This window comes from Somniosus microcephalus, unplaced genomic scaffold, assembly GCF_052327205.1.
Source record: "Somniosus microcephalus isolate GS21.2 unplaced genomic scaffold, FLI_Smic_1.0 unresolved_chr9, whole genome shotgun sequence".
NCBI classification, from domain to species: domain Eukaryota; kingdom Metazoa; phylum Chordata; class Chondrichthyes; order Squaliformes; family Somniosidae; genus Somniosus; species Somniosus microcephalus.
The window spans coordinates 42,032,043-42,046,153 of NW_028225187.1; the positions used below are offsets into that span (position 1 = coordinate 42,032,043).

Here is a 14,111-nt window from a genome sequence, read left to right on the forward strand (position 1 = left end):
ACAGTAACAAACAGCCTGTTTTCGGAGACACTGAGCTTAAAAGAGAAGAAACAAGTAAGACTTACCTGCAGAGACCTCCACAGCACTCGGCCAATCCAGCCAAGCAGTCCTCACCCGAGCCACAAGATGCACAAGACCTCGCTAGGTACCTCATCCGCCGAGAATTGTTAAGTTCAGGTCTTCTAGAATTTGATGACCGTCCTGAAAATTATTGGTCATGGAAAGCGTCCTTCCTGAATACCACAAAGGACTTGAATCTGTCAGCCAGAGAAGAACTAGATTTGATGACAAAGTGGCTCGGAGCTGAGTCGTCAGAACAGGCGAGGACAATTCGCTCAGCGCACGTCCGCAATCCCACAGCAGGCCTCAACCTGGTTTGGCAACGTCTCGAAGACTGTTATGGGACATCAGGAGTCATTGAACACGCACTGCTTAAGAAGATGGAGGACTTTCCGAAGCTAACCAACAAAGATAATGTCGAGCTTCGAGAACTGGGTGACCTTCTCCTCGAACTGGAGTGTGCTAAGGGAGAAGGTTACCTGACAGGCCTCTCGTATTTGGATACAGCTCGTGGGGTAAACCCAATAGTGGAAAAGCTCCCCTACAACCTTCAAGAGAGATGGATAGATAAGGGATCCAAGTACAAGGAGGACTACGGAATAGCATTTTCTCCCTTCTGTCTCTTCTCCAGGTTCATCCAACAACAGGCAAAGTTGAGGAATGAACCAAGTTTCACTTTCTCCACCTCCAGCAGTCACGCTCCTTCGAGAACAGAGAAACCCACAAGGTACAGCAACAAAGCCTCGGTGAGCATGCACAAAACAGATGTTCCAGCCGAACCCTCAGTCAACCAATCCAGTTCTGCTGGGAATAAAATGGATGACCCAGATCGTCAGTGTCCAATACACAAGAAGCCCCACCCACTCAAAAAGTCTCGAAGCTTTAGAGGCAAGCCTATTGATGAGCGCAAATTATACCTGAAACAGAATCGCATCTGCTTCAGGTGTTGTGGGTCAGCTATGCACATGGCAAAAGACTGCAAGGCGACAATCAAGTGCTTCGAGTGCAACAGTGAAAAACACATCGCAGCCCTGCATCCAGGTCCTCCTCCTTCGACCACTGAGAGTGCTGCGGTTGACAAAGAGGATAGCGGGGAGCAAAGCGAAAGCGAATCTTCTTCAGTCACTTCCAAGTTTACAGAGGTTTGTGGAAATGCAAGCAGCCCACGCTCACGCTCCAAAATCTGCTTGGTTAAAGCATATCCTGCAGGGAGAAAGGAGAAGGCAATCAAGATGTATGCAGTGCTTGATGAGCAAAGTAACAAGTCTCTAACGAAGGCAGAATTCTTCAATCTCTTTGAAGTCAAGGCCAGCGCAGCTCCGTACACGCTAAAAACCTGCTCAGGGACAACAGAGACTACGGGTAGGAGAGTTGGCAACTTCATGATCGAGTCCATGGATGGGAAACTACAGCTTACCCTCCCCACCTTAATTGAGTGTGACATGATGCCAGATGATAGGACGGAAATTCCCTCCCCAGAGGTCGCACGCCATCAGCCCCACCTACAGCCAGTTGCCAACAAGATTCCAGCTGTGGACCCGGACGCTCCAATCCTCCTGCTCGTGGGAAGAGACATCTTATGGATGCACAAGGTGCATGAGCAAATCAACGGGCCCCACAATGCTCCTTATGCGCAGCGGCTTGACCTGGGATGGGTCCTCCTTGGTGGAGTTTGCCTGGGAACAGTCCACAAACCAGCGGATGTCAACTTCTATAATGCAAAAGAGTTGCACAATGGTCGCACATACTGTCTCAGCCCGTGCCCAAACAGGATCCAGGTAAAGGAAGACTACGATGGCATGACGCAGCATCATAGGTCAACCTCCTCTGCCTGTGAGGGAGAGGCAGGCCTCAGTGTGAGCACAGACAGCCTAGGATGCTCAGTGTTTGAAAGGTCCAAGGATGCTGACAAGCCAGCACTATCCATGGACGACAAAGTTTTCCTAACGATCAATGCCCTGAGGAGGTTTTTCTCAATCCGTGGTCCAGCCAAACCTCTCCGCTCCGACAAAGGGACAACCTTTGTGGGTGCCTGTAAGGAGTTGGACTTCCACACGGACGATGCAGCGGTAAGAATCTACCTCCAAAAGAAAGGATGCACGTGGGTGTTTAACCCCCCGCATTCATCCCACATGGGTGGTGCATGGGAGAGGCTCATCGGTGTTGCCAGGCGTATTCTGGATGCTATGCTGCTTCGGACAGGACCCACTCATCTCACACATGACGCCTTGAGCACATTCATGGCTGAAGTCATGGCGATCATGAATGCAAGACCCCTGGTACCGGTGTCCACCGACCCAGACATGCCTGCAGTCCTCACCCCAGCGATGCTCCTGACTCAAACGATGAGTGCTATTTCAGCCCCCTCTGGAAGCTTCGACATAGCTGAGCTGCATAAAGCAGTGGAAGCAAGTCCAGTGTCTTGCAGACAATTTTGGGAAGAGATGGAGAGGAGAGTATTTGTCCACCCTACAGAGCCATAGGAAATGGACAGAAGACAAGCCAAATTTCAAAGTGGGAGATGTTGTCTTCACAGAATCACAGAATCACAGAAACCCCACAGTGCAGACAGAGGCCATTTCGGCCCATCGAGCCTGCACCGACACATATCCCACCCGATCCCTGTAACCCCCACATATCCCACCCTATCCCCGTAACCCCACGTATTTAATCCCCCTAACACTAAGGGTCAATTTATCATAGCCAATCAACCTAACCCGCACATGTTTTGACTGTGGGAGGAAACCAGAGCACCCGGAGGAAACCCACGCAAACACGGGGAGAATGTGCAAACTCCACACAGACAGTCACCCAAGGCCGGATTCGAACACGGGTCCCTGGCGCTGTGAGGCAACAGTCTTGCTGAAAGACAGCCAAGCACACAGAAATGAATGGCCAGTGGGACTGGTTGTCAAAACTCTGCCGAGCAGGGACAAGAGGGTCCGCAAGGTGGAGGTGAAGATTGTCAAGGAGGGTACTGTCAAAGTGTTTCTGAGGCCAGTCTCAGAGAACGTAGTCCTCCTTTCTGAAGAAACCTAGAGAAAGGATTCTGAGTATGTTTGCAGCCAAAGGACGTTTTCTTTCGGTTTATTTTGTATCTGTAGTGGTACAATGGAATTGTACCAAGCGGGGAGTGTGCTGCCTTTCTTTAGGAATGTATGTTAGTTTTCCAGTTAATTCAAGGGGTTTGAGCAATTTGGCTCGATTTCCATTGTGTGCCGCCAACTAGTGGATATTTGGTATATAGCAACTGCAGTAAGGCACAGTAAAGTGCAGTAAAGTACACTACTGTATATCACAGACCTGCAGCCACACATGGTCTGGGAAGCTATATTGTTGTCACGCTCGAGCCTTGGACACTATTTGTCTGTAAATACTTGAGAATGTTATAGCTGATTAGTGAATACTATATTTTGCAGAAAATGTTTAGTTGGTAACTTTTCTTTGTAAGCAAACTTACACAGCTAGCCGTGAAGTGCTCACTCTCTGTCTAGCTTGTTAAATTGTAGCTGTATTTTGATGCACTATGTACAGGGTTAATTTAAAGAGAATGCCTTCCAGTTTGCTAAATGTATATTCACAGTAAGCTGTGTTTCCACGTGTTTGGTGAGTTACATGCCAAATGTACTGTGTTGCTCAGGCGTACCTAAATGTGTGTATGCATATCAGTTATGTGCTTGTATACTAATGTGTGCTTCCACTTCTGTATTGTATTTCAGTTTCACAATAAGAATCTTTCAGTAAAGTTTACAAGAAAAGTCAAGCCTTGTGATTTAGATGGGAAGATATCAAGTTGTTAGCTACCTGTCTAACTCTGCATAGGAAAGCGCTGCAAGGGCAGAATAGTCATTACTGTATTTTTCTTGTTGCAGTAGAGGAACTGCCAGCGGCTGTGAACAATGTCTTTGTGTAAATAGTAAAGCGAGGGTTCACGTTCAATTTCAGTTGAATTTGGAAGCATTAATGACTAAATTAAGACTTGCACACAATGAACTATCAATGCTCGTTGCTTCTTCCACAGATCAATATCTCACGGTGCCCTTAGTCCGACTCTGCCTCAGTGCCTTCGTGTTCATCATGATGGTGATATTCATTGTTGAGCATTTCGTGAATGTTAACCCGCCTAAAGGTAAGGCATTCAATAGAATTGCAAATGTTAGATTTCTCTAATATGTTTTGTAATTCTGTAGAATTACCTGGAAAGGGCATTCCTACAACGTTATACCTAATTCAGAGCCTACCAGATAACACCACATATCCAGTCACGTAGTATTACATAGTATTTACAGCACTGAATCAGGTCAGTCCGCCCAACAGGTCCATGCCGGTGTTTATGCTCCGCACGAACCTCGTCCCACACTTCTTCATCAACCCCGTCAGCATATCCTTCTATACCTTTCTCCCTCATGCGTTTATCTATGGTCTCTGTAAATGCAATTATGCTGCTGGTCTCAGTAACTACTTGCGCTTGCGAGTTTCACATTTTAACCACTGTCTTGATTAAGAAGTTTCTCCTGAATTGCTTATTGGATTTATCAGTGACTATCTTATATCCATGCCCATAGTTCTGGTCTCATCCGTAAGTGCAAACATTTTCTCTACAGCTAAACTATCAACACCTTTCATAATGTCAAAGCCCTCTATCAGGTCAACCTCTTGTGTTCTCCCTTCTCGAAAAAAGACCGTTGCCCGCTCAATCATTCCTGATAGTTAAAACACTGCTGTTCTGATATAATTCTAGTAATTCATTTTTACCTGCTCCGTGCCTCTATATCCTTTTTATAATGTGGAGAGCAGAACTGTTCACAGTATTCTAAGTGTGTTCTAACCCAGGTTCAACACAATATTAGCAAAACTTCTCAACCCTCAGTCTTTCTTATCCAGAGAAAAGAGACAATGGCTGTTCAATAATTCCTGATAGGTATAACCTCTCAATTCTGGTATGATTCTAGTAAATATCTTTTGCAGCTTCTCCATACCTCTATATGCATTTTATAATATGGAGACCGGAACTGTTCACAGTATTCCAAGTGTACTCTAACCATGGTGCAATACAATGTTAACATAGAAACATAGAAGATAGGAGCAGGAGTAGGCCATTCGGCCCCACGAGCCTGCTCCACCATTCAATGAGATAATGGCTGATCATTCAAATTCAGTACCCTGTCCCTGCTTTCTCCCCATATCCCTAGATCCCTTTAGCCTTAAGAAATATATCCAACTCCTTCTTGAATACATTTAATGAATTGCCCTCAAATGCCTTCTGTGGTAGAGAATTCCGCAGGTTCACCACTCTCTGGGTGAAGAAATTCCTCCTCATCTCTGTCCTAAATGGCTTACCCCTTATCCTTAGACTGTGACCTCTGGTTCTGGACTCCCCGACCATCGGGAACATTCTTCCTGCATCTAGTCTGTTAGAATTTTCTACGTTTCAATGAGATCCCCTCTCATTCTTCTAAACTCCAGTGAGTACAAGCCCAATCGATCCAATCTCTCCTCATACATCATTCCTGCCATCCTAGGTGTCAGCCTGGTGAATCTTCGCTGCACTCCCTCTGATGTAAGAAAAAGGAGTCTCACACATCAAGTAACTTTAAAGTAAGCTTTAAACAACTTATAATCACACTATATACAAGAGAGGTCTTCACCATGCCTCTAGTAGAAGCCCCTTATAATACTGAGCAGTTCAGTATTTATACCAGTCCAACAGGAAGTGACGTATGACAGGAAGTGATGTTTGTACAAAGTTCACAGTTCATAGTTCACAGTTCACAGGAAGTGAAGCACATAACTTTCCGGAAGTTATTATTATTATCACATTCTTCCCTCCTGCAGGATTTGAAGGCTGTGGTCTTCCTTTTGTTCCACAGCTGCCGAACGAGGAAGAGTCGCACCCGTCTGAGTTCCCATCGTAGAGAGTCACTGGTCCGCTTACATGCGGTTGGCCATTGGTTAGAGTCTGTGTGGCCTGGATTACCCTGCGAAGGGTCGAGGAGATCATGGCTTCGTATACGAGCCCCATAGGTTCCAAGTCGGTCTGCCTCTGTTCAGAGGGAGGTGCAGAGCTGGTCTGTGGCGGATCAGTACTTTCGTGCGCGGTACTGGGAGGGTCGCAACTTTGAGTGCGGGGTTCTACCGGCACCATGCTAGTTGGTGTCCGATCAGGATCCTGGAGAGGGGTACCCGATAGATTCCAAGAGTTTCCTGGTAAAATATGATCACCCGATGTCCCACTAGGTCCTGGTGGGCAGGGAGCCAGATCCCGTAATGATACGGTAGATTCTCGGCCATTGGGATATCGTATATTTGCATCGGTGGGGTTGGCATCGGTTAGTTCAACCTCGTCTATGAGGGGGTCATTTTTAGAAGTCCGAACGTATCTTCGGAGTAGTACCGGTCCAGGAGTAGTTAGCCATTACGGGAGTGATGTCCCATGAGATGAGCAACGCTGGAATCCAAAGAACCGCTCATGAGGTGTAGTATTTGTGGCTGTAGAAAGAAGGGACCATATAGAGTGCAATGCATCCGGAAGCACTGCTTCCCATTGCTGGTCTGGTAGGCCCCAAGATCTTAAAGCAAGATGTATGGAATTCCAGATGATACCGTTATACCTCTCTACCTGCCCGTTTCCGATGGGATGGTAAGGCGTTGTTTTGCTTGTAGCAATTCCCCGTTCTCAGAGGTAGTCCTTGAGTTCCCTTGACATAAAGGATGGACCCCGATCTGAGTGAATATAAGCCGGCATGCCACAGAGAGAAAATACCTGCTCAAGGCAGCAGATTACTGTAGACGCCAGCCTATTGGAGCAGGGGAAGGCAAACGGAAAATGTGAATATTCCTCAATCATGGTGATCAAATATGTGTTGAGGAGGGCACTGGGCCCTTAAAATCGATGCTAAGTCGTTGAATCGGTTGGGTTGCATGTATGAGTATACCATCTGAGGGGTGGAAGAACTGAGGTTTTAATTCCACACAAAGCCGGCATTCACGGCATCTCCAGTAGAAAAAGGGAGATTCCGTGATCGTACGAAATGTAGCATGCGCGTAACACCAGGATGACACAATCCATTATGGACATCTATGAGAGTAGAGGACGACATAGTGGAGCAGAATGCCCGTGTGAGAGTGTCCGGGGCCACAATCTCCTTGCCAGGTCGATAGTGAATGGTATAACCAAAAGAGGCCAGTTCCATCCTCCAAAGTTGTATTTTATTATTCTTAATTTTGGTGCGTTTTCGATAATCGAGCATAAAGGCGACTGATCACTGGTCCGTGATTAATGTAAAGTGCTGGCGAGCTAGAAAATGGTTCCACTTCCGTACTGCCTCTATGATGGCTGTGGCTTCCTTCTCAACCGGAGGATAATGTAGCTCGGCACCTTGTAAGGTCCTGGACATAAATGCTACAGGACGACCTTCCTGATTTAGAGTAGCCGAGATCGCCACCTCCGAGGCATCACATTCGACTATGAAAGGGAGATTCTCATCGATGGAGTGAAGAGCCGCTTTCTCCAACTGTTTTTTGAGAAGGTTCCAATGGAAAAGATCTAGCATGCAGCAAGGGTTGGATTTTGTCTGAAAAATGAGGAATCCATTTAGCGTAGTATGCAAACAGACCGAGAGCCCGACGTAAAGAAGCCGGATTGTTAGGTGACGGGAGCTCTTGGAGCGGGCGAAGTCTTTCTGGGTCTGGCTAAATGATACCATTGCCTACGCAGTAGCCAAGGATGTTGATGGTCGGTTGCGACTCAATAGATTTAGATTCATTCAAGGTTAAGTTACGGAGATGGAGGGCATCCCGAAATTTTTGGAGGTTGGCGTCGTGTTCCTGTTGATCGTGACCTGCAATAGTAATGTTATCAAGATAGGGAAAAGTGTCCCTTAGGTTTTCCTGTTTAACCAGGCCATCCATTGCCCGTTGGAAGACAGCCACTCCATTAGTAAACCCGAATGGGAGGCGACGAAATTGGTACAGCCGTCCATTAGCCTCAAAGGCCGTGTACTGCTTATCTGAGACCTTCAAGGGTACCTGATGATAGGCACTTTTTAAATCGTAAGTTGAGAACACTTTGTATTCGGCCAGTTTATTAACCATATCATCAATGCGTGGCAATGGGTAGGCGTCCAAGTCGATATATTGATTGATGGTTTGCGAATAATCAATGCATAGTCGTTGTTTGTGAGGTTTTAGAGGGTTCTTGACAATGACGACTTGAGCCCGCCAGGGCGACGAAGATTATTCGAAGATATCCTCTGCTAGAAGTCAAGAGATTTCAGCCTCAATAAAAGATTGGTCTTCCTGATTAAAGCGCCGCAATTTCGTTATTATTGGTTTGCATCGAGACGGAATACTGGCAAATAATGAGGGTTCATCAAGTGAAGCTGCTGATAATGCACAAAACGGTAATTTAGACGGTATATTAGAAATAGTAAGTCCAGGTTTGGATCCGCCGAACTCAATGGTGAGTTTCTTATGCTGTTTTTGGAAAACCAGCCCTAAGAGGAGATCACTACAGAAGTCCTTGAGCACCGAAACTCGGGTGGAGGGATACATGCGACCATGAAGTGTCATATCAACAATACAAAAGCCGGAGATTCTGGTATTAAGTGATGACTGAGCCATCGCAATTGCCTAGTCCGATGGGAAGACATGTAGTTTCAATTTCGCAACAATCTTTTCTTTAATGAAACTATCAGTACTTCCTTAGTCAATTAAGGCATCTAAGGTATGCCCTTTAATTGAAACTTTTGTAACTGCATGAAACAGGTTCTGTGGGCAAGCAGCTGTAATTGGTGTCACTGCACAGAGAGTGGCTGAAACTCTCGGTGTGCTTCTTCGGGAGAGAGCTCGAGAGGAAGCTTGATAGGTCCTAGCTGGAGCATCTTGATAGGCCCTAATTGGAGCAGTTCGGTAGGCCTTAGCTGGATAGGCCCTCGTAGAGGCTGTTGATTGGCAAACTTTAGCAAAGTGTCCTTTTTTTCCGCAATGACTGCAGATTGCATTGCGAGCAGGGCAGAATTTCCTAGGGTGAAAAGCATCTCCACAAAAGAAGCATTCCTTCCTAGGTTGCCAAGAGGCTGCTAAAGTGGGGTCATCCTCGTCTTCTTCATCAGAATTATCAGGATTAGATTCCTCCATGATAGGGTTCACCTGAGACCACTTGAATTGTCTGGTTGCAGTTACAGCAGCAGATCGAGATCTGGGCAGCTGATAGAGGTCTGCATTTCTCTTTGCCAAATCCAGAGAACAAGCTAGGTCAAAAGCTTTTTGTAGCTCAAGTGTTTTACTTTCTAGTAGATGCTGGCGTATAAATGGAGAGGCAATCCCGCAGATGAAAGCATCACAAATCATTTCTTCGCGGTACAGCTCAGCTGAGGCTGTCTGAAAGTTACAATCTATGCTGAGCCTGCGAAGTTCTTGAAGGAATTCGTTAATCGATTCCCCTGGCCCTTGTCGGGCTGTGGCCAGTTGATGTCTAGCATAGACCTCATTTGGAGTCTTGGCATACAGTTTTTTAAGTGCCCGAATCGCCTCATTGTAATTATCCCATTCATCAACATATTCTAACACTGTTGGGGTCACATAGTTGATAATCATCCTCAGTTTAGTAGGAGCAGTCGCTTTACATTCATCGAGAAAATTCTCAAAAGTACGGTACCAATGCTTCCATACCCTGCCAGCTGCTGGTGTGTTTGGGTCCAAGTCCAGACGAGTAGGTTTAAGGAGGTTTTCCATGATGGGTGGTTCCCTGGATCCTTAACTCCGAGTTTGTCCGAAGGTCCAGTATTTGTGAGTGTAAAATACTGAGTTGCTTAAATTGATGTAAGAAAAAGGAGTCTCACACATCAAGTAACTTTAAAGTAAGCTTTAATCAACTTATAATCACACTATATACAAGAGAGGTCTTCACCATGCCTCTGGTAGAAGCTCCTTACAATACTGAGCAGTTCAGTATTTATACCAGTCCAACAGGAATTGACGTATGACAGGAAGTGATGTATGTACAAAGTTCACAGTTCATAGTTCACAGTTCACAGTTCACAGGAAGTGATGCACATAACTTTCCGGAAGTTATTATTATTATCACACCCTCCATGGCAAGAACATCCTTCCTCGGATAAGGCGACCAGAACTGCATGCAATACTCAAGATCTTCCCTGATTTTCAATTCTATCCTTGTAGAAATTAACCAAAATGGTCTATTTGCATTTTATGGGCATATTCACCTGCTTCGCTACTTTTAGTGATTTGTATACGAGTACACCCAGATTCCACTGCTCCTCTATCCCATTTAGGCACTTATTTTCAAAGGAGTATGTAGCCTATTAATGCATCCTACCTAAGCGTGCCACCTTACACTTCTTTGTACATATATAGAACGTTATTTGCCAATTACACGCACAATCTGCGGGTTTATTAATATCTTCCTGCATATCTTGTGGGCCTCCTCTGTTTTAATTACAATACCCAATGTGGTGCTACCCGTAAATTTTGTCATTATACTTCTCTAGAGGGACAGGTGGGCAGGGACCTGATAGAGAGTGATCTGGCAGTGTCCCTGACCCCAGATGTCCCACTCAGCAATGTTACAGGAGTTCGACAAGTTAGGGATACAACTTGCATCAATCATCCTCAATTCTACTAAGTCAATCCAATATCATTATCTGTTTGTTTTTTTATACAGGAAAAGAAAAATTGGACGAAACGTGTTCTCCAGACCGCCACAACAGACAGAACATGGTCATTATGTCCTTGGATTGAATTTCTGTTTGCAGAAGATATTGCTTGCCTGCGGAGAAGATATTTTGCTACTATATTTCCTTTAAAGGACAGCTATGTCTGTTTTGATGCTATTCCCTCTCTAATATATAGGTTAAAGTGACAAATCAGCACTGAACACTTTACACTTATTTTAGCAGAATATGTAGCAGAATTAGGAAGAACAGGACAATTTCTGTGAAGTAGACATTGAGCTGTGTGAAGCGCCTTGTTGGGATAGATGAGCTGAGCCAGAGGACCCAGCGATTCCTCTTTATTAACGTGGCTATTGAGATCTGCGAAGATCAGATAAAACCTTCCTTGGATGTTCCCACAGAGGAGGAATCAATTGCTCAAGAAACAGAAGTAGGACAGGAACAGGCACATAAACTTTTACAGGCTAGGGAATAGTCCAGCAGACTGCAAGCCCAAATTACATCCAGCTATGTATAAATACGCCATATTGTCAATGAAAGTAGTGCAACTGTTAACCAAAGTGTCCTGGAAATGTGTCCAGGGCCCCAAACACCCCTTCCAGGTGAAACAGCGATCTACTTGTACTTCTTGCAATCTAGTATACTGTATTTGCTGCTCACGATGTGATCTCCTTTACATTGGGGAGACCAAACACAGATTGGGTGACCGCTTTGCAGAACCCCACTGTTCAGTCCGCAAGGGGGACCCCGAGCTTCCGGTCGCCTGTCATTTTAATTCACTGCCCCAGTCCCACTCGGATCTCACCGTCCTCGGCCTCTTGCATTGTTCCACGGAAGCAAACCGTAAACTCGAGGAACAGCACCTCATCCTCCGATTAGGCACTTTACAGCCTTCTGGACTCAATATCGAGTTCAACAATTTCAGGTCATAACCTCGGCCCCTATTACATTTTTACTTATATTTCTTATTCACACCTTTGTTTTGGCCTTTCCCCCCTCCCCTTACTTTATTTTTTCCTCTCTCCCACATGGCAGCTGTCTCCCATTCTGCAAGCGCATTTCACACCTAATCTAGAGCCGTCTTTTGTCTCCACTAGTCCTATCACCATCTCGTCTCGTTTTGAATAACTCTTAATGTCTCTTCACTTCTCTTTTGTTCTCTCCCAGCCTGGCCTCTTAATCTATTTCATTTCCTGTGCTTCTTTAGTGTTGACAAAGGGTTTTGACCCGAAACGTTGAGTCTATTCTCTCTCCACGGATGTTGCCTGGCCTGCTGAGTTTTTCCAGCTTTTTCTGTTGTTATTTCGGATTTCCAGCATCTGCAGTATTTTGCTATAGTCCAAGAAATGTGATGGGCAGATAATAGAAATAATGGAAGCAAATCTTAAAGAGAATCAAGAGAATGAACGTCTACTGAACAAGAATTGGCAATATCTCTGATACAAATGGAACAAGAAAGGCTGAAATGTTGAACGCAAATGCTTATTTGAAGGGGAAGGTTAATAAAATTGATAGGAAAGGATCATTAGTGGAAGGCAATGAGTCACGGGTGATATTCACAGGAACTGTACAGTTAATGATGTGGAAACAAATGACACAGCATCAGCCCAGCTCCAACCTCTTTGGCTTCGGATCTTATCACAATGAATCGTTATTTGTTACTATCAAAGAACCTGATCAAAGTCAGACTTGGAAAGTAAAGGAAGGAACACTCTGACACCACGAAGATGGGTCATTGTTGTCTTTGTATTCTGAGTTCTGAGGGATCCACAGCAAGAATGTAAATTCTGTTGGTGAAGTTAGAAGAAAGTGCACACAGGAATGTGGGAATGGCCTTAAAGTCCTTTGAACGGATGGTGTATGAGTTAGGAACAACCTAGTCGTCGCAGCCACCACAGTGTCAGGTGTGGCTCAGCTGGTAGCACACTCGCCTCTGGGTCAGAAGGTTGTGGGTTCAAGTCTCACTTCGAAGAACAGCTGGGCAGTTTTTCCCAGTGTCCTGGCCAATATTTATCTTTCAATTCATATCACAAATAAACATTATCTGGTCATTATCACGTTACCGTTTGTGGGACCTTGCTGGGTGCAAATTGGCTAACACGTTTCAAACATTACAACTGTGGCTACACTCCAAAAGTACTTCATTGGCTTTAAAGTGCATTGAGACGTCGGGTGGTCGTGAAAGGCGCTATATAAATGCAAGTCTTTCTTTCAGACTGATTGTTGTGGATGAGCAATACAAATGAATTAAGGGCACATTCTTCAGCCACAAGCAAAATGTGAAGCCTAGGAAGATTGGAGTGTACTTGGACTATGAGGTCGGACTGGTGCTTACGATATGCCTCATCTCCGCCAATTCATTGATTCGTTTTCTGAGAAAATCTACCGTAACTACACTCTTGTAGTGAACAACAATCTCAGAACTGCTGAAAATCTGCAGGATTAAGGTTCAATTGGCTGCTTTCATTTCTTGCATCTGCCTTTCAGCTCCTCATTCCTGGCTCATCCCAGGAACAATTCATGTTGTTATGCACTTTGTAATTAGAGTTTAACTAATATGTCTTCAAGCGGTTGAACTCAATAGTTTGCACGATTGTATTGATACTGGCCTGAGCTTATTATTCTGATCCACAATAACCTCAGAGTTGCGCTGAAGTTTCAGCCTGGGTTCATTGCTAGAACTCTGGCTCACACAGTTGTGCACATAATGTAGCCTGGCACTTGAGGGATGCACTTTGTGAGATGCTGTCTTCCAGATGAGAGGTGAACCAAAGTCCTGTTCACTCCCTCACAAGGAGGTAACAGATCTCACTGCACTAGTTAAAGAAGCGCAGGGCATTTCTCCCCAGCTGTTCTGGTGACATTGATCAGTTAACACACATCCCTCAAACAGATCATCGAATCATTTATCTCATTGCTCTTTATGGGACCTTGCTGTGAGGAAATTGGCAGCCACGTTTCCCCATGGTACGACGGTGATCACATTTTATAATCATTTTAATTGGCAGTAATCAGTCATTCTGTGGGACCGTGACAGTTGCTAAATAAATTGAATTTATTGTGAATTGTTTCTATGGATGGAAATTTGAACGTGAATTCATATATATAATCTCAGCTGTGTGCCATGTCTCAAAATTACACAAATAAATTAACTTTGATTTAGAGTAAATTCTGTATCAGGTTTATTGTTTCTAAGTTAAGATGTGCATAATTTCTGGATTAGGAAAGAAAGGGAGGCTTGTGGCAGATACAAAGGACTAAAAACAGTGGAAGCCCAAGAGGAGTATAGAAAGTGCAGGGGGGTACTTAAAAATAAATTAGCAGAGTGAAGAGGGGGCATGATAAAACACTGGTGGG

The 14,111-nt window shown here is 44.9% G+C and overlaps 1 protein-coding gene across 1 annotated transcript in view; it reads left to right on the plus strand.

The window, feature by feature from the left end:
- Window positions 1-10,821, plus strand: part of LOC147085121 (immunoglobulin superfamily member 1-like) — a 117,319-nt gene extending 106,498 nt beyond the window's left edge. Inside the window, exons 4-5 of the mRNA XM_085979765.1 lie at window positions 4,082-4,189; window positions 10,745-10,821. Of these exons, the coding sequence (XP_085835891.1) occupies window positions 4,082-4,189; window positions 10,745-10,821 (185 nt within the window). The remainder of the gene's footprint in view (window positions 1-4,081; window positions 4,190-10,744) is intronic.
- The last annotated feature ends 3,290 nt before the right edge of the window (window positions 10,822-14,111 follow it).